The 23153-nt window shown below is 40.9% G+C and overlaps 1 protein-coding gene across 1 annotated transcript in view; it reads right to left on the reverse strand.

Moving 5' to 3' along the window:
• egfem1 (EGF-like and EMI domain containing 1) overlaps positions 1 to 23153 on the reverse strand; it is an 89401-nt gene that overhangs the window by 41631 nt on the left and 24617 nt on the right. Inside the window, exons 5-14 of the mRNA XM_030066365.1 lie at positions 14204 to 14326; positions 10908 to 11030; positions 8662 to 8787; positions 7720 to 7842; positions 5425 to 5547; positions 4391 to 4528; positions 4178 to 4300; positions 3764 to 3886; positions 2670 to 2897; positions 2423 to 2551 (exon numbers count right to left, since the gene is read on the reverse strand). Of these exons, the coding sequence (XP_029922225.1) occupies positions 2423 to 2551; positions 2670 to 2897; positions 3764 to 3886; positions 4178 to 4300; positions 4391 to 4528; positions 5425 to 5547; positions 7720 to 7842; positions 8662 to 8787; positions 10908 to 11030; positions 14204 to 14326 (1359 nt within the window). The remainder of the gene's footprint in view (positions 1 to 2422; positions 2552 to 2669; positions 2898 to 3763; positions 3887 to 4177; positions 4301 to 4390; positions 4529 to 5424; positions 5548 to 7719; positions 7843 to 8661; positions 8788 to 10907; positions 11031 to 14203; positions 14327 to 23153) is intronic.

Here is a 23153-nt window from a genome sequence, read left to right on the forward strand (position 1 = left end):
GTGCTCTCACTGTGGGCCCTGGCCTCCCTCCAGTAGCAGACAGATTGATTCCCCTGGTGCTCCTGTGTTCTGGAGCCCATAAACAAGCCCACCTCCCACGCAGAGGAGCAGACAGGTTTTGATGCATGGCTCTGGATAAATGCACACAGGGAGCTATCTCATCTGTCTCTTAAACTAGACCACATTGCCATGGATAGCTCAAATCTATAGACACAGAACTGTATGCGTTACTGGATAGTATATGTGCGTGGGTGTGTGTGTATGTGTGTGTGGTGGAGAGGGTGTCTGCCTGCCTGTCAGTACTGAATGTACTGTATCATTAGCATTAGCATTATTACTTGTCATTTTGCATATGATCTGGACATAAATAAATTATTCTTTTACATCTCGAAAAAATGCATGTGTGTGTTGGTCAGAGACAAAGACTGTAAATACATTTGCCATTGCAATTTCTATTTCTTGTTATCAGTTTGAGCATACTAAAACATGTAACTTCTGCAGTGACACAGACTTTAAAATTGATACTATTGATTCTAAATACATTGAATACTTAAAGCAAAACTGAACTTGAGAAGAATGTTGGGTTGTAATGTTACCTGGGCGTAATATGAGTCCACATGGTGGTGCAATATCCTCATTAGATGCCCAATGCTTCCTTGGGCTGCTAATCCAAAATACTGTGTAACTATTTCTCCACTCATTCAAAACAGCTGACTGCACTATCAGGTTGTTTCTTCCTGGCAGAGGGTTTCTGTGGAAAAGTTTCCAGCAGACGCTACCTGCTGGATCTGCTTTCCAATTCAAATACAAAAATAACAAGACCTATTTAATTCCTAAAAAAAAAAAACGTACCGGGACTCGTTTGTTTATTCGCTAAAAGTGTTATCTTGGGAGCTGTTTTGCCATGCTGAACTGTATGGAGAGAAACAAATACTGTCATGGCTTTCAAGCAGGAAGTCAAGCCTCATTAACGCCTATAAGGACGGACTTCATTCAACACGCTTCCATTATATCCATAATGTTTGTACCACTTGTTGAACTGGCTTGATTGAAGGTCTAGCCTCAGTTAGGTTGTATCGGGGGGGAATGAGTGAAGAGGCTTGCAACTATGCAGTGTGTTACCTAATAAAGAATATAATGTTACTGCTCGATGCATGTGTCAAACCTGTGGTGTGTGGATTCAAAGTATTCAAAACAATTAATCTTGGTTAAATAACAAACTAAAGCAAAACAAACTTATTTTGTCATATCTTGCATGCAAGAGGCTGAAAAGCAATTTCTTCCTGGCATCACAATGTGACACACCTCTGTCTGTTTCTACTGAAGACGGATGCAATGAGATTGTGTCATTTTAACTAAAAAAAAAAAAAAAATTACTGCAGTTCTTTTACAAAAAGAAAAAATGGCTCCAAAGTCCAAGGGAGCAAAGAGCAACTAATGATGATATTTTGGACTCGGTAACTATACAATCCAAAATTTTGCCCAGGTTCAATTTTTCTTTAAGATGAGCTTTGAACTCATTCTGGAGAGAGGTTGAGTAATGAAGGCAGATGGTTTGATGGAGAGCAGACTAGCTATGGGACTGCAGCATTTGTCAAGTGTTTGTGCTATAAAGAAGACCTTGACAAGGGATAAGATGCCCTTAACATGAGCAGTGATTAATTAAATTCATGCATTTCGTGGCTTTTGGCTCCAGTCTTCACTTTTGACTTAGAACACAGTGTCTTGCTAAGCCCATGGTGGTAGACTGAACCCACTTTCCACTGGCAGCATACAGTAAGTGAAGTACCAACAAAATAATACACTGCTACAAGCCTGTATTACTGTCTTGAGAGAGCTGTCTTGATGAACAGATCCTGCACTGCTGAAATATGGTTCAGCCCAATGCTTCCATAAAACTTATTTGTTTTGAATCAGAGCTATGAGCTGAACTTTTCAACTTTGTTTATGTTCCTACTGTATATACCACGAGGCACGTACACTTGCACAATATTTCTCTCACTAAAAATACCCTCTCATGCAAAGCTGACAGCATGGACATATATCAAAACGTGGGTTGCTTTCCAAGTGCTTATAAAAGCAGCTCACAAACATCAACATCCAGGTCTGGACCTAATCTGGCTGTATGTGCACATCACCAGGGAAAACCCATGAAGAAGAAGACAGGTTAAAGAGCAATGTGGATAATCATGCAATGGGTATTTTTAAGCCATGGATTTGGCCAATATCTGTTGGGTTTCTGTAAAGCACCTTGAGATAACTTTTGTTATAATTTGATGCAATACAAATGAAATTGAAAATTGAATTGCAAAAAAAGCATTTTCCAAGCACACAATGTGAACTAATAACATCTCATAGTCATGATTACATCTCACACAACTGCAAATGTACATATAGATTATACTATTACTGTTGCTCTTACTCTCATTGCAGATTATCCCAGTCCATCCAGGCCAGCATTCACAGTGGTCTCTGTCTGCACTGCACGCTCCATTCACACAATCTGCACAGCTCACACTGCAGTCGTCCCCAAATGAGCCATCAAGACACACTAAGAGAAAGGGTAATTACAGGCAAATTAGCAATTAATACAAGCTGATGTCTTTTTAATGATTCATGGTCTGCTGAATTGCATTGAATTAGTGTCATTATTCATGCCTGTCCTGTACCTATTTGGCTGACGAGCCTGAGCTCCCCTCGATGCTCACTCTGGACCTCTCCCTCTGTGTTGTAATCATTATCATCGTCATCATCACCGTCATATGGAGAATGCAGGGCTGCCGTGTACTGCAGGAGCTGAGGAGGCCGACGGAACAGCAGGTCTGGCAGTCTGTGCACCTCCAGCTCATCCTGTTCTTCGTCTTCCTCCTCCTCTTCCAGTTCTCTTCCATACAGAGCTGTAGCGAGGACACACAGTACGAACCAAGGCTAGAGGGATTGTCTTCCATTAGAAAAAGGGGTAGAATCGTATTTTTGGACTACTGGCATCAACTTGGTACCCAAATATCAGCTTTTGTGACATCCCTACTTGCTACACCATCTTAGTTTTAAATGAAGACTGTTCTGGTTTGGGGGGGCTCTGACTGAAATAACAGATCACACAAAAAACACACAAAATTATGACAGAGCAGCGCTACACCTTCCCCTCTAGCAGATGTCCCTCTTACCCTGTCGTCACTGTCCTTTTCTTCAATATACTGACTCGCTGAAGGCGGGGCATGACCATGTGATACTTAAAAACATGAGGCACACATCTGTGAATAGTTTTTAATCATTCAAACTGACTAAATTGTATTTCTGTAAAATGTGACAATGATGTGTTTTTAGTGCTTATTTGTGGGGGGAGTCAGTTGTTTAGAGTTTAAGAGTGGTTGCTCTGGCCAATAAAGCCAATTCAATAAGCAATAGGCTGTATAAAAAAGTAACCAAGACATGCATGAAAAGTTTTACTGCCTCAGTAGTCTAATAGGATCCAATATACCTAATATTTGCCATGTTGGCTATAACAGTGCTTGCCATCTCTTTCACATGCTTCTTTGATAGAATCACAAGTAGTAGAGTCAATCTACAAGAGCTACACACATGAAAAAAGAACTTGACCCCTGCAGGATCAAGGAAGTATACAAAAACTTCAATGTAATTCTTTATCAAAAGCAATGCTTGCACATTTGAAATTATAGCTTGCCTGGCACATAACAAGCTAACATAAAAACATTCACGTTCAATCCAGACTATGGACACCTGTCAGATAAAGTCAACTCACGGATGCAGGCATGTTGGTCCTGATCCAAGCGGAAGCCAAGTCGACAAAAACACTCGTAGGTTCCCAGGGTGTTGACACAGTAGTGTTCACAGCCAGAGCTCTCTGTCACACACTCATCAATGTCTGACAGGACAGGAGATGACAGGACGACACAGCACATGAGTAAAAGACAATCACTCAACTATGCTTCATAATGCTGTAAATAACAATACCTGAGGCTTATAACAGACTGTTACATAGCTTTAGGACGATTTGGGTTTTTGTCATTGGTAAAACAGATGGCAGGCAGCTATTCCAGAGCAATCAGTGGGTAAGAGTGATATGGCGATTAGTGTCTCACAGAAGTGTGTCGCAGCATAAAATCCATCGGAAAGTAGCACACTAGGTCATCTGCTAAGAATCCAGCACCCTTACCATCACAGCCACAGCCGTCTGGGTTGAGTCTGTGGCCAGCTTTGCAGCTGCACTCATAGCCTCCTGGGTAATTCTTACAGAAGTGACTGCAGCAGGCCTCACCACTCTCACACTCATTGCTATCTGAGGATGGCACACAGTGGAATAGCATTAGTTTCAACTGACAGACAGGTGAGAGAAAGAAAGAAAGAAAGAAAGAAAGAAAACACTTACCTACGCAGGTCTTCCCGTCCTGGGCCAGGTGGTAGCCTTGGCTACAGGAGCAGAGCGGACCGTTGGTGGTGTGTTCACAGTGATCCGAGCAGCCACCGTTGTCCTTCTCACAGCTGTTGACTATCTCCATCTCAATGCCTGGAGCAGACAAGACCAAAACCACAACTACATGGATAGGGCTGAAGCTTAAGGATGGTGCTATATGGCAATTTTGGCTAATGAGTGTCATTTTGTCCTATCTCAGTGTGGAAATTACTTGCCACAGACCAGGGCAGAGCAGGAGTTTCCATCCATGAACACAGACATGCATTATCATAGCATTAGAATTAGGATTAGAGCATTTCATGTGGCAGTTTTCTTCATCCTCTTTATACTTTTGGTACACCATGAAAGCAAAAAGTATGACTTTTGATGTATTCTCTTAAGTTAGTCTTCATTGTCATCCCATACATGGCTGCCCTGAAACTTTGTTGATACTTTTACGGAATGGAAAACTACATCAAAGACTGTGTGAGTCTGTGTGAGGAATGCTCCATACAATGTGCTTATTTCTGTCAGAATTACTCTTGGCTTAGTCTTTCAGTTTGATTCATGATTCGCCAGCTAGCAATTTAATTTAAGAACGATTTCTCTTTTTTAAAATGATTAAAAAATAAAGTTTGCACTTAATTTTGTAATCCAAGATTTGTGTCAACAATTTCATTCAGCACTTTTAGCCAAATTTTGATATCCATTAAATATATGTGCAATGATGTAAGACTACCCTTTTTCTTCTGAAATGAAATGTTTTAAAATATGTTACTATGACTACATTTTTTAAGAATTGTGAATAATTAGATTCAAAGCCTTTCATATCTTTAATGTCATAGCTTTTTCATAATTATTAATTTAAATCATAGCTATTTATTTTTCCTAGCAGGTTACTGCATTTCAACTGGCAGAATTTACGATGAATCGTTACAGCCCCAGTAAAAACGCTATGTTGCACTACATCAGCAGGAGACAAATTCACGTGCGCTCATGTATGCACTTACGGTAGCACTGTTTGCCATCAGCACCAAGCTCGAAGCCTGGGTTGCACACACAGCTGAAGGAGCCCGGCATGTTGACACAGCCATGGGAACACGTAGCACGGCCTGAACTGCACTCATCAATGTCTGCAGCAGACAGGTGATGATATGCAGAAACACAAACACACAAAATTTACATCAGTGTAAGACAGTGATCATCAAAAAAAAAAAAAAAAAAAAAAAAAAAAAGTTGGTATCACACCAAAGGTTCAAAAGTAAATCCATCTTGGAATGCTGCAAGACAAAAGAATATAAATCTCTGGGTCATGATTACTCGCTGCCAAGGTTCAGACTATTTGGGTATTTATGGAATTCAAATAAGTGTTCTTGCCCTCAACACTTTGACTGGTGTGAAGTAATCGGCTTGACCTTCAGGCCAAGTCACAGTTTACTCACAGGGCCAGAAATGCCTGGGTCATTTCAGTGCACATTGCAAGCAGAAACACATGTGGATTTGGTACCAAACACATACATGCACACACAAATACACACACAGACACAGTCAATTCACACATTGACTGTGAGCCCTGGTCTAAGCCTAAGTATGTGTTTCAGGGCCATTTAAGCAGCTTTTTAATGCTCTGCCTGTCTCTCTCTGTCTCTGTCTTTCTCTCTCTCTCTCTCTGTCTGTCTCTCTCTCTCTCTCTCTCTCTCTCTCACACACACTCTCTCTCACTCTCTCTCTCTCACAATTCAATTTCAATTCAATTCAATTCTATTCAAAAGGCTTCACTGGCATGGGAAACAGATGTTTACATTGCCAAAGCAAGTATGAAATAAAAACAACAAGAAGTGAAGATAAGAAAAAATGAACAAAAACGTACGCACTGCATGCATTCCAGTTTGCTCGGAGTTTTTCATTGATTCTTTCCAATGTGTCAAGTAGTTTTCTTTTTGTTTTCTTGTAGTTTGGTTTGGTCAAATTGGGTTTCTGTCTCAGGGCTCTGCTTGTGTTTGTGAACAGAGTCCCAGAAGCAGCTGGCTGAGGGAGCTTCTCTCTTGGGTCTCTCTGTCGGTAAAGGCTTTGTTATGGAGCATTTAAGGGTCACTTTCCTTTAGGTGGTTATGAAATTTAAATGCTCTGTTTTGAATTTAAATAATTACTGGGTATCGTCCTAATTCCGCTCTGTGTGCATTATCTGAAGTTTTCCATCGGACAAGGACAATGGATTTGCAGAATTCTGCACACAAAGTCTCAATTTGGTGTTTGTCCCATTTTGTAAAATCTTGGTTGGTGAGTGGACCCAAGACCCCACAATCATAAAGGGCAATAGGTTAAATAACAGATTCTAATATTTTAAGCCAGATTTGAATTGGGAACTGCAATATGGTGTTCCTCCTGACGGCGTAAAAGGCTCACTGCTTTGTTGAAGTTACCTTTGGTGCTGATGTTTAGACTGAAGTAGGTATAGTTGTTTGTATGTTCTAGGGCTATGGTGTCTAGAAAGAATTTATATTTGTGGTTTGGATGATGGGTCTTTCTTGGAATACCATGCTTTTTGTCTTGGTTAGATTCGCTGTTAGGACCCAGGTTTGGGAGAGCTGGTGCAGAAGTGCTGTTGTGGGCCATCTTTGGTTTCTCTTGCTCTTTCTCACTCACATACAGAGTTTGAGGTCTGAGCCAAACTGGGACAGGTCAGGCTCTTAATGGTCAGGTTCTTGGGGGTCAGGTTGTTTTTGCAGGAATGGGACAAGCTTCAAATGAATAAAGCTTTTGGCTAGAGATGAGTAGCTGATACCACAGACTGCCAAACTAGCCCCACTCACTGTTGCACCAGTACAGACTAACATTCGCACACTTCTATAGAAAGATGGTTGCAGCACACTCATAGCTCCACAAATATACCAGCTCCAATGCACTTACAATGTGGAGCATTTTTCAAAATAATATATCCCACATTTCCTCAGGCGAGACAGTTTTGTCAGGGCTCAGTTTTCTCCAGTTCCTCTTTTTCCTCCACAGGTGGAACATAAGAAATGTTGGTGAGATGTATTATGAGAAGTTTCCAACATCAACCTCTCAAATCAATACGGGGATTGTGCTAGGGCAGGCTGTCTTAGTTACAGGGGCTTAGTGTGCCTATAACTTACAGCAAAAGCATAAATGTCATTGTCTTAAACTGTAACACATTTCTGTGTAAGGCATTTTTCAGTCAGTTTGAAATATCCACAATACATATATTAATGTGTAATTGTGTGGGGGAGTCGGTGTGTGTGTGTGTGTGTGTGTGTGTGTGTCCAGGCTATCTGAGTCCTCACCCTCACAGTTCTTGCCATCTCCAGCCAGCATAAAACCAGGTCTGCAGCTGCACTCAACCAGGCCGTCCTGTGAACGACACAGCTGGGCGCAGCCTCCATTCCTCTCCCCACAGGGCTCCCTCACTGACTCGCCACACACACACACACACACACACACACACACACACACACACACAGAGAGAGAGAGAGAGAGATAAACAGATAGAAAGCCATAAAAAGAACATGAAAAAAATGCCACACATGCCCATTCTCTTCCCCTCTCTCTCTCTCTCTCTCTCTCTCTCTCTCTCTCTCTCACACACACACACACACACACAAGGATGAAACAGCCAGACAATAAACCAGCAGGCCAGGTCAGCCCAGCAGGTGATTTCATGACCTCCACGTTGCTGATGGTTAGTTCACAGGGTAGTTTACCATCCTCATATCCTGGCCATGCTAACATCTAAAGCCGCCTCCTGCATTTACATCTAACTGCTTCCTCCCCATTTAAAAATAATAAACTAAATAAATAAAACAATAAACTAAACCAAACTGAAATGGCTTGGGTTCCCATTATTGTGTAATTTGCAAATGATGTTCTGGTTAATCTCTGAAAATTTCCCATGACCAAAAAAAAAACAACAATGATAATAATAATAACAATAACAACAACAACAACAACAACAACAACAACAACAACAATAATAACAACAACAACAACAACAATAATAATAATAATAATAACAACAACAATGATAATAATAACAATAATAGATTGAACTTGAATTTGTCATTTTCACCTCAGGAGTAGAAATCCAGAGGGTATTTCCAAGATCTTGTCTATCAAAGACCTTCTTTCTTGCCATAATTTACAAAAGAAAAGTAACTCATTCAGGTTATTTTTAACTAATGAGTGTCAACAGATGCTTGCTTGTCAAGGGCATTTGTCAGAGGACTTACGTTCACAGTGCTTCCCATCTTGCTTCAGCTGGTAGTTCTTTCGACACTGACATTTGTAGTGATTGTTCCCCACATCCACACACTTATGCTCGCATCCGCCGTTCTTCACCGCACAAGAATTCACCGCTAAACAGCAAGGCAGGGAAACAAACATGCACAGATACCCAATGTGGTAAATAATCATAAAAGGCAATCTGCACTGGTATCCATTTGAAGAAGTAATGGTTTTAAAATTGAGAGCAATTATGTGGTGCTTAAATACCAAACTGATGAGGGAGGGCAGATATAATTGAATTTTTTGGCTCTCTACAATGGCTTTCACACCTCAAGCTTCACGGCAATATGATTATGGAAAACACTTGGGTAAAGCCTGGAAACTGGAAGACCATATTTAAGCCTGTTCCAGTGGATACCCCTTGGTTACTTTCTAATGATCTTTCCATCCCATTACTCCTGTGATTTAATGATGTGCCAAATAAGAAAATCAGCCTTGTGCCTTCTGGGTGCTCTAAACACAGACATGATGACACAGACGTGCTGTAAAACGAAGTTAACTGCTGACTTTTAACATTGATGACTTACGCAGATACAATTAGAAAACCCTTTGACTCCATCCCTTTCCGCTACCGCAAAGCTAGATTTGGCAAACGTGAATATCCGAGAAAGAATTGAGACTATGTGAAAAAAAAGTCTCCAAAGAGGAGGGCTTAAAAAAAAAAAATTGGCATCAATCATTCCCCTCTTTAAAATATGACAGTGTTCCCCACGTGGTTTAGCATGTTTAACACTCTCCTTTTTAAAGCCACTAAAATTACAGACAGTGAAATATAGAGATAGGGAAATCATATATTCTGTGATAAACTGTCTCTGGAAGAAACTACAGCTCTGTGGGGGGGCGACATATTGGACTGAATGCTAGTTGTAGAATGATCTCTGGTTCTCCCAAGTGTTCGCTCTCATTGGACATGGCTGCTCTGGAGACACGCCAGAGGCACGCTGTCCTTTTGTCAAGGTGTGAATCACAGTCCAGTCCCCTGGGCTAACCAACAGGCACCAGATGTTCACTCCATGCGAACAAGCCACTTTCACACAGAACGCCAAGTCAGAAAATTCAGAATGTTGTGCAGAGCCTGCAGTGGCAGTGGAGAAAATTGGTAATTGAGTAAATGGCTATACACATAATGTCACATAAAATATCCTGTAGGAATGCGGTACTTTTCAAGAATTGGGTAAACTGTGCAAATATCTGATGCATGTGAGTGCAGTATTTTTTTCTTACCATGCACTGACTAAGAGTCAACTGTTAATTCTAAACAAAAAAAAAAAATTAATTAATTCATGAATTAATTAATGAAAGATTACAGAAACTTAACCAATGGGAGCCTTTTTGGATCCATCAACTGGATGCATTCAAGTATCCAGGTCTCAGTGAAGACATCATAGACTTTGCATGTTTTCTGTAATCATTCCTGTATCACCTCTCTCTTTTTATTCTCAAAACATATGTGTCAGTATCTATTTTCCATTTAAGATGTTTATGTATATTTTTCTGTGTAATATCGTATGTTTTCAGTTAATTCTGTGCTTACTTGTCATGATATTCTCTGGGTCATGTGATTGCCCCCTGTTGGTTGCTGCAATTATATGGATAAGGCAACACCTGTGTAGTCTGTGTCTGACAAAGACCTTTAGCAGTTGAAACATGTTTCCTTTTTTAACAATTTAGCCGCTAAAATTAAGGCCTTTTAACATTTCCTGATTTGGAATGCCTGGATAGCCCTCTCGTTCTCTGTTTTCCCCATTTCCAAGAGCACCCCACACAGTCTTGATCTTTGTTTGATCACATAAAGCCATAAAGTCATCTTTTTTTGTTTGTTCTTAATTTATGAATTAATCAAATGATTGATTGATTTAACAAACAGGCACAAGAATTGAGTTTCAAGGTGTCTGCAAGGCACAGTCAGTGAAAGCTATGCAAAGTGGGTAATTTACTAAGCCATGGGTGTTGATACATATTTTGAATATGTCTCAATGTTTCTTTCTGGGATGAATAAAGTTGAACTTATCTCATGTTTACAGAACAGTTCTAACCATAGGGTTGCTGGTACTGTTGCTGTGCTCCAGTGAGGACATATTTGCAAAAATCCTGCAGCACTACTGGAAAGATGCAGTGTGAGGAGGAGTATGGGGACTTCCTGAGTGGCTACTTCAAGTGGACAAGATAAATGTTTGTGCTCGGTGCTCACCGATACATGTCCGTCCATCTGCGTGTATGCGGAAGCCTTCGCTGCATTCACAGTAGTAAGAGCCCGGTGTGTTGATGCACGTCTGCTGGCATCCTCCATTGAGAACCTCACATTCATTCACATCTGAGCACACACAGAAACAGACACGACAACACACAGAAGCATGCACATTAGGAAAAAGAAGCCATCGAGTCCACTACAGAATACAGTTTTTATGAGTTAAGGAACATTTCCATTTCCACAAAAGACAACAGTGAACAGTAACAACAACTGCTTTAGCAGCCATCAAAACGCTGAAGGCTCATTAGGAAGGTCTGTCTGCTTCTACCTGCGTGAAAGGGCAAATTTTTCAGGCATGCGAGTAATGGCAATGTCACAATTAGAAAAGCTATAAAATGGCCTCTCTGCTCAAGTTGTCTTTTGTGTTAAATCATCTCCGCCAGAGCCTGTCTGGGCAACGTCATACACAGCAGTTTGGTTACTGTGGTAAAATAATGATTTAATGCGAAACCGAATGAAAGCTGAAATTAAGCGGTGTTATTTATTACATCTTTTATAGAGACTCATATCCAGCTTTGAGATGGTCCAATTAAACATTCCATTTGCAACGACCCACCAACTTCAAGACAACGAAAACACACTTTTTTTTTAGTACCGGCAACAGATGTGAATGAGCTGAGGAATACTTTAAGATTCATCACGACTTTGGATAAATTCTTTGGGTTTTGACCAGATCTCGGCTGAGTTTGTGCTTTGTTTAACCGCTTCGAGAAATCATGAAGTGTGCATTCAGTTTAAGTTAACAATTCAACTATAAGGCCCACTCCCACCACTGCCAATTTTAACACTGAAGGAAATGCAATTAAAATATTCAGACATTTTTTTCTGATCTTTACATTCAGGGTGGTAGGGTTGCTTGATAGTCCCTTAATCCCATAGTTTTTGGCCCTGTAAAAATGGCCTTGAGCAAGACTTTGAATCCGTTAAATGGGCACAATTCCAGCCTACCATTTCTGTCTCAATGGAATGTGTATGTACTGCAGTGTAATAAACCTTAATAAACCCTAAACGCTTGTAATTCCATAAACATATTCAATCCAGATAATTTTGCAGTCCGTGTCTTCTTCATACAGGAGTCCATGTTGCAGAGAGACAGAAGCAAGACAAGAAAAAAACATACCTGAAACACTCGGTCCAAGGACAATCAGGCTTTACTACACATCTGGAAAACACATCACATTTGCTTTTTAACCTCCTCCCAGCTGTTCTCTCTAACTCACAGGAGTTTTGCTGCGTGCACTTGGTGGTGACAGAGGGGGAGTGTGCAGGGAGGGCAAAATACAAGTTGAATGCTTTTTAATCTATATTGGGAGTGAAAAGCTCTTGGAACATTTGGTTCAGCTTACTGAAGCATGCAACGCTTCCACATTCGAAGCTCCTCAGTGGACGATGCGCTTCCCATGTGATGCAAATGTCAAATGCATGTGTGTGTGTGTGTGTGTGTGGTAAAGGTGTTGTACCATGAACAAGCCACCACACTAGCAACCTCTCTCTGCACTCTCACCTCTCCATATGGGTCCCTGACAAACCGGTGGGAACAGGCCTCTCAAAAATGATCTCAACACTATTTTAATTAGCATGCCTCCAATAATGAGCACTGAGTGGAGAGGGGTCAGAATGGAGGCCTTTTGCAAGTAACAGAACCCATGCATATGGCATACGGTTAAAGGAATTAATAATAATACACAGCCCCCTGTGAAGGATCACAAGTTCATGAAGGAACACTGCCATCATTTTGAATTATGCCACACTGGCAGTTTTGTAGATGATGCGCATGATGCAAGATTATAGATGTAGTTAATACAATGATTGGTCTTGGTCTGCTGATGTGAGAGGATTATACTTACACTATTACACTTGGATTGCTTGCTACCAGTAGTCAAGGTTGTATGTGTGCATGTGTGTGTGTGGTACACAGGGTGGGAGTGCTGGTGTTGAGATGTTGGGCACATGTCCTGGCTCTAAGCTGAGCATCTGAGCTGGCAAACGGACCACACATTTGTAAACACAACTTGGTATCACTGCAGGAAGACTATTACAAGAATGAACTACAGACAAAGATAGTTTGAGGAGCTCTTTTGCAGAAGTTAACAGCCTTTATTTTTAATTGTCAATCTGAAAAGTTAAAATGGACAAAAGAATCTCAACTCACTTGAGCGTTCGTCATGGTGTGTTAAGTCTAGTTTTCACAACAGAATTCCTTAGACCCTCCTTAGTTTTTGATAAATTCTAATAGATTCAATCATTTTGGCCAAAAGTAAAACAGTGGTTACTTGGGAACTTGGATACCTTTGATATGAATCTTTTCAGGTTTGCTGTGCACATTCACGACTCCTAGCTAGAGGAAACACTCTGTTGGTTTTAGTGACCCTCTGACCTTTCCTCTAGTGCCACCATGAGGCCTAATTTATCCTTTCAGGGATACAAACAGATTTTGTCCAGTTTATCTTACGCTGCAAGATGTGCAGCCCATAAATAGGGCCACACATAGATTTCACACAGAAACTGGTAAAAAAAAAAAAAGAAAAAAAAGAAAAGAAAAGAAAAGAAAAAAGAAAAAAGAAAGGAAAAGAAAAAAGAAAGTCACAGTTGCTAAAGTTGCTTCCGTCTGTCTTCTCCAGTGGTCAGCTCTCAGACCCTAAATTATTACAGAGTGACAGAATGCTGTGCCAAGGGTTAAAGATCAGGGGCACCTGTTCACACCTGTAGCTCTGCAGAACAAATGGGCCTTTGCACGCACCGCTGGCTCGGCATGTTTTCTGTCAGTCTAGACGAAACAGAGTCAAAGGCCCTTTCACTGAGAGAGACTGCTGTCTAAGAGGTTATTAGAAACCTGTGCTGCCTGTGTGGTCAGAGCGGCTTTTTTACAACCTAGACTAGAAAGTTAACATTCAGCAAGTCAGCCTAGCCTAGAAAGTTTAAATTTAGAGGCTTCTGACTTTCTGCCAGTGCATTTTTTAGTTTGTCAAAATGGAAGACTCTCTGACTTACTAACCAGGCATAAGGATGTTGCACATCTAGAATATGCTGCAGTTCAGCATGTTCTAAGATACAGGTGATTCTCAAGAAAAATATGACAAAAAAAGATAACAAATAAACAAATAAAATCTTAACTTAATGCAGCAAGCTCCAGCTGACATAAAGTCCACAGGGATGTCAGATTGTTAACGATCTGTTAAAAAAACACAATTTCTCTGTGCTGGTGCATTCAAGCCACGTCGAGATGTCCATCTTACCTTGACATGCCTTGCCGTCTGGCCCCAGTCTGCTCCCCTCAGGACACTTGCAATAGTAGCTGCCAATGGTGTTGCAGCAGTACCCCTCACAGCCGCCTTCATTCACCTCACATTCGTTAACATCTGAAAGAAAAGGACAGAAAAGCCAAATTTTACTAAATTTAGGCTTGCTCAGTACAACACGTCAATCAGATCCATTGTGAAGACAGAGAGAGGTCTAGCCTCCTGTGCTGTTTAAGTTCAGAAAGGCAGAAACTCCAAAAGTTTTACCGAGTTTTGTTTGCCTTCTCACTCTGTAGATAATGACACAGCTGTCTCATAAGACTCTCTCTTTGACAGAGGTGCTTTGATGTCAGCAAACTCCCAGAGATAAAAACCAAACTGCCAATTTATTGGGGCCAACGCGCTGCTGAGGAGAACAATGAGGAACAGGGGGATCTAACAGGGGGATTTGACTTGCATCTTCCCACATGTTGAGGTTAACCAACCGTACCCATGAATCGAGATTTAGAAAACCTTATATCCAGACCAAAACAATCTGAAGCAAATCTTTGTTGCCCCAACAGATGCCAGTGCTTAAACACAGTCATTAGTTTGCATCTCAATCTAAACAGCTATTTCCAATTAGGTCTCCTATGTTGACCCACTCTGAGGAGCATGAGAACAGTTTTCATGCTCTCAGTGTTTCTCCCATTTTCCTCCTTCTCTCGGAGAGTGAAATGGTTTCCAGCTTGGTTCCTTGTTTACCCCTTGTACTCCAACAATAACCCCGCAGGCTCCTTGTTCTGGTATTGTATAATGATTCCTATCCACTCTCTTTAAGAATGAGGTTGTGCATCACCGCCAAAGAATGTCTTTAAAGATGTTTTACTATTCTATACATTGAGCAGCACAATATGCTGCTAATGTGACCAGGCTGTGTCACAACAGACCTTGATCAGTGTTTATTCTCATATTAACTTGATCAACGGGTAAAGATTCTGTAAGCCAAAAATTAAAATGTTTGCTTAATGTCATTGTTCGGTTCTGCAAAATGTTAAAGAAATTTCAGAAAGGCACTTTAGCTTTCTGGTTTCATATTTGCACAGCAGTCACATTCAAGCAAATAAGAAAAATAGCAGCGTTTATTGTAGGGCTAAACGCAATTTTCTGTTCTTATGAAATCATCAGTGGTGTAAAAAGTTCTGCAAATTGCTACTCAAGTAGAAATACTGTTACTTTGCTGATATTTTTCTTTAGCAGAAGTAGAAGTACTGCTAAGTAAAGGTTACTGAGTTACTTTTTCGAAACAGTAACTTTGTTTGATGTGATCGTTTCCATGCGACTATAACAGGATGCGAGTACGTGATTCAGACTACCCCCTTTTAAAAGGAGCATTGCGCAAAAACTGCCATGGGTTGAATGAAGTGTGGACTCTGTAGAGTCTACAAAGTCCTCACTTCATTCAACTTTAATTTTTCGTTATGTGCACTAATGCGGAGCCTGTGCTGCTCATCCAGTGCTGTGTATGTCCGGCTCTTACCAAAGGCGTTCAGGGTGATCTGAGAGCAACTGTGGGCTGTGGAGGTTTGGTGCTTCAGCAGAGCCCTCGGCAGGCTGTGCAGGTCGCAGTCAGCCTCTCTCAACCAGACGCTGCCGCTACCCGCCGAGAAAAGGAGACTCGGAAAGCACAACAACTTGCTAGCTTGACTACATCCACACAACCCGTTCTTTCCTTTTGTACCATTCCGTTTGAAAAGTCCTCACAATTTTTGTCCCTTCCTTTGGATCAAATGCTTGAGGCCTAGTGTTGATTTCCCAGTTAATATTACGTTTTTGTCCCTCAAATATCAAGTTAGAAAGTCTTTTCATGGGAAATCTCCACCTTCGCTGATAGCCAAAAGCACTTCACGCCAGCGACAACAGCATCGCGAGACCTTGTGTGGGATTCAGGGCCTGTCGGGAATCCCGACAAGCCCTGAACCCCCCAATTCCGCTGCCATTGGAGAAGAGCCATAGTGGTGGTGACATTTAATATAGGATGCTCTGATGTCCCATTCTCCTAAATGCAGCATGAAGTATGAAACAGAAATCATCAACTGCTGGAAACTCGGAGGTAAAGAAACTCCTGTAAACTGGCAAGTTTTTGCAAGTACGCCTAATTCTATATTTCAACCCATGTATGAATCTTTAGGTGTTATATAATAAAGGCTTTTATATTAAATATTTACATATATATTTTTATATTTTTTTCAAAGATCCCCAACACACCCCTGTCAAAAGAATTGTTTCTAACGCCCCAAACCTTCTTTGAATGACCCCTGGGGGGCGGTACCGCCCCCGTTGAGAAACCCTACTGTAGACTCAACTGACAAATGTGGAATATGCACTTAATGTGACAGTTGAGACTACATGTTTCTCATCATCAGGCCATCTTGCTGACATTATTCTCCTTTTTTTCCCCACACTTGTTCCACATTTATGCCAGCTGAGTCTAAATCATGTTCGATTCCAGCATTTTTTTTTCATCATGCATCTTTTACTGGAAAATTAGAAATGACAAAAAGTAGAGCCAACAAAGTAGAAGTTCCTCTTCTCATCTGTGCTGACTGAGTGTTCATTGTGAAAGGCTCCACAGTCTGTCACTGATGATTTGTTCTTGATGGACAGGATTTAAAATGTAGTGCAATACTGCAATACTCAAGCAGAAATGCACTTCAGTACAAGTAAATTGACTGACAAGTAATTTTACTTTGACATACACAAAAAAGTACAAGTACACAAAATGGCTACTCAATTACAGTCACGTGAATAATTAGCTACTTCCACCTCTGGAAATGACCTACTGTTTTCTGATGTAGTATAAAATAATACCTGCCTTGAATGCCTAAGGGCTTTGCAGAAGTAGAAGTACTGCTAAGTAAAGGTTACTTAGCGTTAGAAGTAAACAAGTATCGAACACAAAGAGTATATATTTTTCTGCACAAACTCGATAGACAAACGAGGAAAAACATGTACTCCACTGGTGTATTGAGTTGAGTGAAACCTGTTTCTATCAATAGGTGGAGCATGACACTAGCAATTTGAGAGTTAGGGGCTTGATAGACACAGAGCATAATCTTTACATAATCTTTAAGTCCTGTCAACAAACCTTTTACCTGCAGGGACAGAAAAGGTTTGCTGAATTTACATCTGTTACAGTTTTTGTCCAAAGATCTCTGTATGTTAAGCTAATTTGTACCGCTGCTGACAGTGGTAGCAATGTGGCCAGAGCTGACAAAGTCAGTGTAGTACATTTGTTTTTATTTATTTATTTATTTTTTACAGAATCCCTTTTGAGGCCAGATAAACCTTGAAGCTGTCAGCAAGGATTGCAATATCCGAGAGATGGAGAGAGGGGAACACATTCCACTTCTGGGGGGGACGTACTTTGTCAAAGAGGAAGAGTAAAGCAATAGAAGAGAAAGTGGTGAAAGCCATTTAATATTTTTTTTTCCCCTGTCTGTTAAACTATTTAAAGTGACCCCTTAGCTGTGCATGGACCAGCAGTTTGTTTACCTTCTAATGACAGGAAATTTCAGAAACAGAACTGAGCAATAAGTGATTGTGCAACTCTTCTTCCTTCAAGCCAACAGTGTTGAGAGAGAGAGAGAGAGAGAGAGAGAGAGAGAGAGAGAGAGAGAGAGAGAGAGAGAGAGAGAGAGAGAGAACAATAAGGGACCATGTTTTAATTAGCTGGTTTGCAGAAACTGAGAGCATATGACACATCAAGGTCTCCCTAGAGCATCATGGTGTATCAGACTACGAGTTACAAAGTGCAGTCAAACCACAACTGCCTTTGGCTCTTCTCTGATGAACAAGGAAGTACACCTGATCATTACCAAGTCTATAATTAGGATTTTTTTAGCATTTGTTTAAGTTTTGTGAGCTCGGTAGTCCCATTGCTTGAATCCCCGGGTGTTCAAGAATTTATGCAATGGTTAATCTAAAGCACTTACAGCTAAATGCATTGCCAAAAAGTATAAGCCAACAGAACTATGCTCCAAAGCCTTCTTGTGAAAACCTGAAAGCCATTTAGGTTTTAGGTTGTAACATGCTAGATAAAGGACAGAGCATGACTTTCCTGGTGGTTTTCACATCCCTCTCTAACCTGTATTTTATCTACTTTTGTAGCTGATAGAAAAAAGAGTAGAAGAGAGCAGAGAAGACACTCTTGGAGGAAGGGCACCTCAGCCAGCATTATAAACAGACAGCTGTATGACATACCATTGGTTTGTGGTCCATGGGTAAAATGCATCCACTACATGCACATACATGTATGAAAAACACACTGATAAAAAGAGCCTGTGATATGAAGTAAGGACAGAGTTTCATTTTGATAATGGCACTGAGTTACGCAGACAGAGAGACCATGAAAATCCTCGAGGGGAAGTTTGTACCTGTCTGACCATGTGAGACACATCATCAGCATGCTGGTCTCTTCAGATTAGCTCATGACTTTAAAGTGCTGGTAAAGAGCATGCACATTATAGGATTAACACAGAATTGATAGGATTGTGGGGATTTTCCCAGTGTTTTCACAGAGGAAGAGCTCGGAATGCATTTCAACACTGCAAGCGAAAGACAGAAAAACAAGCAAGTAATTTGCGATAAGCTGCGACCAGCTCGGCGCTCGACTGACTTACTCAGGATTAGAACCAAGGATCACCAGCCTATGCTTTACCAACTGACCTAAACCTAAAGTGACGCTAAAATCAGGGTCACAGCGTCTTCCATAGCTGTATGAAGCAATGGCATACGCATTGGTAAGTTTTTTGAAATGTTTGGGACTGACTTGTACCGGCAGCTGAGGAAAAGTAGCAGTAGAAGTAAACAAGTATCGAACACAAAGAGTATATATTTTTCTGCACAAACTCGATAGACAAACGAGGAAAAACATGTACTCCACTGGTGTATTCTAATAGCCACTTGTCACACTCAACCAAGTCAGTGTCCCCAGCTTATAAAATTGCAAACTCTGGGTCTACTGAAACAGGCAATGATGTATTTTATTGCTTATATATTTGACTCTTTATTTTATGGGTGAGATTAAGCTTTTTATGATTAAAAAAAAAAAAAAAAAATGACAGTTTAGTTTTAAGTCACAGTAAGCAACACCATAACAGGTCACAACGGGGATTATACACTGGCAACTTTGACAAAGAAGTCAAACAATGTTGCCTTCAGTGTGTGTGGGGATTAGACACAGGGAAGGAAACACAATCAGCACGATCATGAAAAAAAAATTATCATAATTTGACAAAAATGACCAGCTACATCACCAAACAACTCCGCCAATGTAATACGCCCTCAAGGAGTATCTGTAGGATTCTGCAGGACCTCAGAAACCAAGGATGGGTCGCCGTATTTTAAACTCAGGCCACACCCACACTTGGTTTCTAAGGACAAGCAGGGCTATCTGGGTCATCTGGAGAGAGAAGTTTTGTTTTATTTTCTATAGAAGCCAGTGGCGGCTGCAGATGTTATTCTTGAGGTTAGAGGATCTCCCGTGCTCCAGGGCCTGGAAAGCTGCCTAATTAGCCACTTAAATGAAAACATAAGCAGTAATTCATAGTTTTGCAAGAACTGCACAAACGCTTTTAAAAAAATTAACTCAGTCTCCCAGCATAGAGGTAATCCAAGAAATCCAGAAGGTCTGACATGGCAAACTCTTGTGTGAGAGGAGCAAAGAGGTAACAAATGGAGGTTGGAGATGGACACTACCCACTGGTGTCTCTACCCCTCATTGCCCTCTCTCAGCCCACAGACGTGTCCTCTTGGCCTGTGTTGCTCTGTCCCCTGCTTATAAAGTCTAACATTCAGCACATTCCTCTTCTCCTGAGGTGTATCTCAGGAACCCCTTACCTACCTCTCCTTCACACACACACACACATACACACACACAACCCTGTTCTGCACTTTTCATTATTGTATAGGGAGCTGACATGGGCCCTTGACCCCGAGGCTCTGCTCTCTTACACATGGCCACTTTGATCCCTCAGCCCCTGAGAGCCCTAATGAGCTCTCCATATCGGCTTGGGCTCATTTGCCATCATCATCAAGAAACCAAGCAGGGACAGACACCATGGTTGGAGACAGCTCTGTTCAGTCACCGGCAAGGCCTTTTACAAGGTTTCGGATGGTGTTAACAATGCAGGAAGTCAGACATTGTCCTCAGAGTGAATCATTTGCAATTCCCAGCATGGCATCAGGGTTTTTTTTCCAGCCAAGCCATAATTCCAGAAATCATTATTTTGTCAAGAAAATTAATAAATGTAACCCTTATTTTAACTCTGACCTCAGAGGAAACCTTATACCCGACCCAAACCTCAAATAGAGACGAAAATCCACATATTTTTGTGATCAATTTTCAGAATTTAGCTATTTTGACTTAGTGGCTTGGCCTTTTCATGAGAGTCATCAGTCATGCTCTGCATCCCTGGCCTAAGCTGACAAACACCAACATTTGCAAATACTGCAGGAGTAAAATGAACAGTTTTCCTTAAGAGGGAGAATAGCTGACTTGTTAGTAAGATGAGTCTTGAACCAAACCCTCAAGAAAAGACTGAACTGTAGAATTTTACATCATATGAGAGACTTTTGGATTGTGCTATGAGAACAGAATGAAATATAAGTAGTTTTACTAAACATAGTGGCCTACTGTGTGCGCTGAAAAAGTACCTCAGTGGTTTGTACAACAAACAGTGTGAGGGAGGTAAGGAGTAGAGTTGATTAGTTGTAGCAGATTTATAGTCCAGTAATTATTGCTTTTTGGTGGATCTATTACTAAAGCATGAAACTTTGAGATGAAAATGTCAGTGAAACATGCAGATGGATGCTGACTCAGGTCCAATCCCAACACAGTGGTTAAAGAAACCAGCTCCAAGTACAGGTGGGCTGTGTAAGACACAGTGTAACGTATCACATGATGGATAAGGTGATCCTGTGAAAAGCTAGGGAAATCAAAATAAACCTTTATTCATGTACTGTTGCACAATTTGTCTGTAAAGTTCATCTTAATCTATTTACTTTGTAGTTGCCAATAATAGGATTATTTTGGAGACCGGCAGCGTGGCTACATTATATCTTACCAAAGCTGAGGCAAGGCCATTCATCTGAAATCAACCATGGCTTTTATTATGGGATTATGGGATACTGTGACAACGGTAAATAAGATTAGAAACAACACAAAACATGATTTAGCCATAATTTATTAGCAAATACAAATAAATTTATTAGCAAATACAAATAAATAACAGATTTGAAAACTTTAATTTTTTCTAGGTCATTTGATTTTAGGACAGTAGGCTGTGTAGTTAAACCCAGTGCTACCTGGCACATAGCAGATATGCCCAAAATGCTCAGGATCACTTACCCCCCCAGCCCCCTCCCAAAAAATGTATTCATCTTACTGACAAAAAGATCAAAGAGTTCTTAAATATTTGAGATCATGTTTTCATTAAATTTGGTTTTAATGGTTTGTTAGCCCTGCTCTATAAATGTTCCTCAGCTTCTCCCTGTAGCCATGACCTTGAGTAGCTTATTGCTTAATTAATCCAGGACATTTTATAAAATCTGGACCACTAAACCGCCCTTTGTTTTCTCCTGGAAACCAGAGAGAACGAGGATAGCTGTGAAACTGCAAGCTATAAAACAGTGGAGACTTGAGGCTTTTATTTATAGAAACCATCCTGATTGATTTTGAATCTGAACCTCATTGGTCTTGGCATTAAGATCACCACTTCTGCCCTGTTCATCTGTCATACATTAGGATATTGAACGGCCACCCACATGCATGCAGTGAGCACACAAATGCACAGAAATAAAGATGGACATGGACACACATCCAACCCACCCACACACATCCACACAGCTATTTCTATAAATCCCCACAGACCAGGCTAAGGCTACACACTCCTCCGAGATAAAAGGACTGAAAAGACAAAAATAAAGCATTATCAAAACAAGTCATGGCCTTTTTCCTAATGCAACTTAACACTACAGTCATCTTTGTTTCCATGACCCATAATGAGGAAAAGATGCGTTAAGGAGCTTTTGGTAAACTTCACACAGGTCCTGCTTACAAATGATTCCTTTTTAGTCCAGATCACAAACAAGAAATGCGTACTCTTATTGTGGGAAGCCAAATCATAAAAACATGTGGAAACCCAACATAACCCAACTGCTGACCCACTGTAGTTTCTAACTCATGGTTCATAAAAAAAAGAAAAAGAAATGACCATAAAGCATCTTTCTGACTTGTTTAAACCTCAGCACACCCACTCCCTTCACTTTCAGGTCCCAGGATACCCAAACACCTGGAGGCTCTTCCTTGACATTCACCAGTCCTCACTCCCTCATGCGGCCTCTCAGCCTCTTACCTACATATCTGGATCATCGATCTTCATCACACTGATGGACTGACCCAGTAGATGACAGATACCACTTACCTCAACAGAGAGCCATTCTTTTTAAATTCTTGAAATATAATTATTTGCCTCCTAAGTATTTTTCTATTCTCTCTATTGCACTCTCTCTCACACATCCACACATTATTACTCAGTCTCTTAGATATGCACACAGCCTGCAGCAAATGGAAAGTGTTTGTCCACTGGAAGCTTATGAATAGTGATAATGGCTTCCCATCAGGTAGCGGAGAGACGGGACAGCTGCTCAAATGCTTGTGTCCTGTGCAGGCAACACCGGCCACTGAGGCCTGACTCCTGCTTACCTCATTAAGTGCTATGGACAGTGCTTGTCCTGTACAGTACGCCACGCCTATCCGATTCCTCCAAGGACCAGCTTTCTTCCTCCCCCGAAAGACCAACATGTTTGAAGTATATGAGAACTAAATAAATCAACAAATCTTCAACGGTGTGTGTGTGTGTGTGTGTGTGTGTGTGTGTGTGTGTGTGTGTGTGTTTGTGTGTGT

This window comes from Myripristis murdjan, chromosome 13 (assembly GCF_902150065.1).
Source record: "Myripristis murdjan chromosome 13, fMyrMur1.1, whole genome shotgun sequence".
Classification (NCBI taxonomy): Eukaryota; Metazoa; Chordata; class Actinopteri; order Holocentriformes; family Holocentridae; genus Myripristis; species Myripristis murdjan.